This window comes from Thunnus thynnus, chromosome 5 (genome assembly GCF_963924715.1).
Source record: "Thunnus thynnus chromosome 5, fThuThy2.1, whole genome shotgun sequence".
NCBI lineage: Eukaryota > Metazoa > Chordata > Actinopteri > Scombriformes > Scombridae > Thunnus > Thunnus thynnus.
In genome coordinates this window covers 32,716,662-32,721,653 of record NC_089521.1, presented here as the reverse complement: position 1 = coordinate 32,721,653, position 4,992 = coordinate 32,716,662, and the positions used below count along the sequence as shown (strand labels likewise).

Here is a 4,992-nt window from a genome sequence, read left to right as displayed (position 1 = left end):
ACACCAGCATTGATGTGAAGTGACAGTACAATCATATAATTTAGTTTACAGCTCAAAAAACATGTTTAAGTGTGCAGTACCTCTTTAAAGTAAAAGTAGTGGTTTGGTCCCTCTGACTGATATATTATTATATATGACATCATTAGATTATTAATAGTGAAGCATCAGTGTTAGAGCAGCATGTTACTGTTGTAGCTGCTGGAGGTGGAGCTAGTTTACACTACTTTATATACAATTAGCTAGTTTAGTCCAGTGGTTCCCAACCTAGGGGTCGGGCCCCTCCAAAGGGTCAGCAGATAAATCTGAGGGGTCGTGAGATGATTAATGGGAGAGGAAAGAAGAAAAAACAAAGTTCTGATACACAAATCTGTTTTCAGTTTTTGAACTTTTTCTCTAATCTTTGATTTTTGCTGAAATATTGGATCATTTGAACATTTATTGAAATGAAAGCATGTGAGAAGTTTAGAGGGAAAAATCACTATTTGGTGGAGCTGTTAACAACTCATAGACATGTGAAATGTGACCCCGACTACACACTGCTTTTTGTAAGACGTCAAAAGACAAAAAGGTTGGAAACCACTGGTTTCATCTTTAACGATGTGTTGTATTTTAAAAGCTTGTTATATTATCCATTGTATCAAATCTTCATCTGTCAAATAAATGTAGTGGAGTAGAAAGTACAATATTTCCCTCTGAAATGTAGAAAGTAGCATCACATGGAAATACTCAAGTAAAGTACAAGTACCTCACAATTGTACTTACGGAAGTACAGTACGACTAGAGTAACTGTAGTTACTTTCCACCACTGGAAAAGACTGTAATCTATTAAATATGTACCTGATGTGACACTTTCATCAACTCATCTTTCATCATAACCATATACAAAAAGAAAATATTTTACTGTAAGTACTTCTAGCTATTTGAAAACATGTATTGCAAGCTGTCAACTCCATATGTGGTTTAAAATCGAGTTGAAAGACCATTTTACCAAACACAATTCTATTTCTACTTATAAAACCATTGGGAAAGATGACACAACAGTAATGAGTTTCTTAATCTTTTCTCCCCAAATTTAGCTCTTGAAATTCTCAGAATTGTCAAGTTTTTGTGTGATTTTAAGGTTAGTATATTTTGGTTTCTCTTAGTTCTATTCCATACACAGTATACAATCACCGAGCACTTTATTAGGAACACCTGTGCAATCTAATGCAATCTAATACAAAAGCTCTGCCATAAATTCTACTTTTACGAAGCTTTTGTTGACACTGTCATAAAGGTGATAATTCTACTTCATGTTAATTACTGAAGTCATAGTGGGTGGTGGCGGCAACTGTCTGTCCTGGGCCTCTAACTGCCTGTCATGAGCCTCTAACTGTCTGTCCTGAGCCTCTAACTATCTGTCCTGGGCCACTAACTGTCTGTCCTGGGCTTTCAACTGTCTGTCCTGGGCCTCCAACTGTCTGTCCTGAGCCTCCAACTATCTGTCCTGGGCTTTCAACTGTCTGTCCTGGGCCTCCAACTGTCTGTCCTGAGCCTCTAACTGTCTGTCCTGAGCCTCTAACTGTATGTCCTGAGCCTCTAACTGTCTGTCCTGGGCCTCCAACTGTCTGTCCTGAGCCTCTAACTGTCTGTCCTGAGCCTCTAACTGTCTGTCCTGGGCCTTCAACTGTATGTCCTGAGCCTCTAACTGTCTTTCCTGAGCCTCCAACTATCTGTCCTGGGCCTCTAACTGTCTGTCCTGAGCCTCTAACTGTCTTTCCTGAGCCTCTAACTGTCTGTCCTGGGCCTCTAACTGTCTGTCCTGAGCCTCTAACTGTCTGTCCTGAGCCTCTAACTGTCTGTCCTGAGCCTCTAACTATCTGTCCTGAGCCTCCAACTATCTGTCCTGGGCCTCTAACTGTCTGTCCTGAGCCTCTAACTGTCTGTCCTGAGCCTCTAACTGTCTGTCCTGGGCCTCCAACTGTATGTCCTGAGCCTCTAACTGTCTGTCCTGGGCCTCCAACTGTCTGTCCTGGGCCTCTAACTGTCTGTCCTGAGCCTCTAACTGTCTGCCCTGAGCCTCCAACTGTCTGTCCTGGGCCTCTAACTGTCTGTCCTGAGCCTCTAACTATCTGTCCTGGGCCTCTAACTGTCTGTCCTGAGCCTCTAACTGTCTGTCCTGAGCCTCTAACTGTCTGCCCTGAGCCTCCAACTGTCTGTCCTGGGCCTCTAACTGTCTGTCCTGAGCCTCTAACTATCTGTCCTGGGCCTCTAACTGTCTGTCCTGAGCCTCCAGCTGTCTGTCCTGAGCCTCCAACTGTCTGTCCTGAGCCTCTAACTGTCTGTCCTGGGCCTTCAACTGTATGTCCTGAGCCTCTAACTGTCTGTCCTGAGCCTCTAACTGTCTGTCCTGAGCCTCTAACTATCTGTCCTGAGCCTCCAACTATCTGTCCTGGGCCTCTAACTGTCTGTCCTGAGCCTCTAACTGTCTGTCCTGAGCCTCTAACTGTCTGTCCTGGGCCTCCAACTGTATGTCCTGAGCCTCTAACTGTCTGTCCTGGGCCTCCAACTGTCTGTCCTGGGCCTCTAACTGTCTGTCCTGAGCGTCCAACTATCTGTCCTGAGCCTCTAACTGTCTGTCCTGAGCCTCTAACTGTCTGCCTTGAGCCTCCAACTGTCTGTCCTGAGCCTCTAACTGTCTGTCCTGGGCCTCTAACTGTCTGTCCTGAGCCTCTAACTGTCTGTCCTGAGCCTCTAACTGTCTGCCCTGAGCCTCCAACTGTCTGTCCTGGGCCTCTAACTGTCTGTCCTGAGCCTCTAACTATCTGTCCTGGGCCTCTAACTGTCTGTCCTGAGCCTCTAACTGTCTGTCCTGAGCCTCCAACTGTCTGCCCTGAGCCTCCAACTGTCTGTCCTGGGCCTCTAACTGTCTGTCCTGAGCCTCTAACTATCTGTCCTGGGCCTCTAACTGTCTGTCCTGAGCCTCCAGCTGTCTGTCCTGAGCCTCCAACTGTCTGTCCTGAGCCTCTAACTGTCTGTCCTGGGCCTCCAACTGTCTGTCCTGAGCCTCTAACTGTCTGCCCTGAGCCTCCAACTGTCTGTCCTGAGCCTCTAACTGTCTGTCCTGAGCCTCTAACTATCTGTCCTGAGCCTCTAACTGTCTGCCCTGAGCCTCCCCTCTCATACCTGCACCTGGATTAAGGATTTTCTTACAAACCACCCACAAACTGTTAAGCTTGGCCCCCATATTTCTTCCACCCTCACACTCAGCGCTGACTGCCCACAAGGCTGCATGCTGAGCCCAACACTCTACTCACTTTACACTTAGAACTGTACACCAATCCATCCCACCGACACCATCATTAAATTTGCGGATGACACCACTGTGGTCGGACTACATCTCAGGAGGGGAACTCACATTTCTGACATCTCCTAGTCTGCCAACACCACGGCTGTTGTCAAAAAGGCACAGCAGCGTCTGCACTTCCTGAGAGTGCTCAGGAAAAACGGGCTGAATGAATGAAACGCTGATAGTGGCCTTTTATTGCTCTTCGATAGATAGAGAGCATTTTGTCTTACTGCATTACAGCGGTGGTATGCCGGCTGCTCAGCGGCAGAAAAAAAAAGCTCTTCAAAGGGTCATAAATACAGCTCAAAAAAAATCACTGGCTGCCCTCTTCTCTCCCTGGAGGACATGGCTAACACCCGCTACCTTTCCAGAGCCACAAACATCATACAAGACTGCTCACACCCTGGTCACCACCTGTTTGACCTGTTGACCTCTGGCAGGAGCTACAGGTCATTCAAAACATGGACCACTAGATCCATGGACAGTTTCTTTCTTATCTGCACTCTAAACTCCATCAAAAAGTAATCAACTCAACATGTGATATGAAAACTGTCCTGGTGCTACAACTCAACATTTACTCTCATAAAATGCACATTACACCATACTCCAGTGTACATTACACCTATTTTCATAAGTACACTTTACCATTTTATATATATCTATTCATTTATTTTAGGACTTGTGTTGTGTAGTTGAGTGAGATGCACTAACCAGTAGTAGCACTCTTTATTTCATTGTATTTACAATATAATGACAATAAAGGCTTTCTGTTCTATTCTTGGTGTACTGGAGTGCATTATACTGAAAAGTGTTCCTAATATTTTGCCCCCCTCATATATGTTAATAGGATGGACACAATATTAGGAACACTGGTACACCACCACCACCCACTACGACCTCGATAATAAACATAAAGTAGAATTATCACCTTCCTGACAAAGTCAACAAACACTGAAAACGTATAACCTTCATAAAAGTATAATTCATGGCAGAGCTGTTGTATTGGATTGCATTAGATTACGCAGGTGTTTCTAATAAAGTGCTCAGTGAGTGTATCTTCAAATCTATTTAACAAGACATCTGAAATATCTGCTTGACCTTCTCTACATATCATCGACCTCACATAGGATCCCAAACCCAAGGTTGAGTAACTGTTGGTTACATCATATCATGACGTCCATACTTCTATATTGAGCCACAGTCAGTCTAATAAATGATCGATTTTTGCCTTTTTATATAAATTTTCATATAGCACGTCCTTTATGTAGTCATCATAACACAAGAACTGGAAGTCTCTATTTTGTGATCGTTGTTGTCATTCTATAGATTTGGGGGCTGATTTAAAAAATAATTGAACTAAGGTGTCTAGAGCTGCAACGATTAGTCGATTAATTGATTAGTTGTCAACTATTAAATAAATCATCAACTATTTTGATAATTGATGACTTGTTTGGGGTCATTCTTCAAGAAAAATATGTCCAAATGATCTGATTCCTGCTTCTCAAATGTAAATATTTTCTAGCTTCTTTAGGCCTCTATAGCAGTAAACTGATTATCTTTGGGTTGTGGACTATTGGTCAGGATGAAATAAGACATTTGACGACGTTACCTCGGGCTGTGAGAAGCAGCGATCGACCATTTCACCATTTTCTGACATTTTATAG

The 4,992-nt window shown here is 43.8% G+C and overlaps 1 protein-coding gene across 1 annotated transcript; it reads right to left on the bottom strand.

Annotated features, from left to right (window-relative positions):
- Positions 1-1,358: 1,358 nt before the first annotated feature.
- On the bottom strand, positions 1,359-3,408 carry LOC137183783 (WAG22 antigen-like). The gene is made up of 2 exons (XM_067591085.1): positions 3,398-3,408; positions 1,359-3,171 (listed from the first exon to the last, which is right to left on the bottom strand). The coding sequence occupies exons 1-2, from the start codon at positions 3,406-3,408 to the stop codon at positions 1,359-1,361; spliced, it is 1,824 nt and encodes a 607-aa protein (XP_067447186.1).
- Between the last annotated feature and the right edge of the window lie 1,584 nt (positions 3,409-4,992).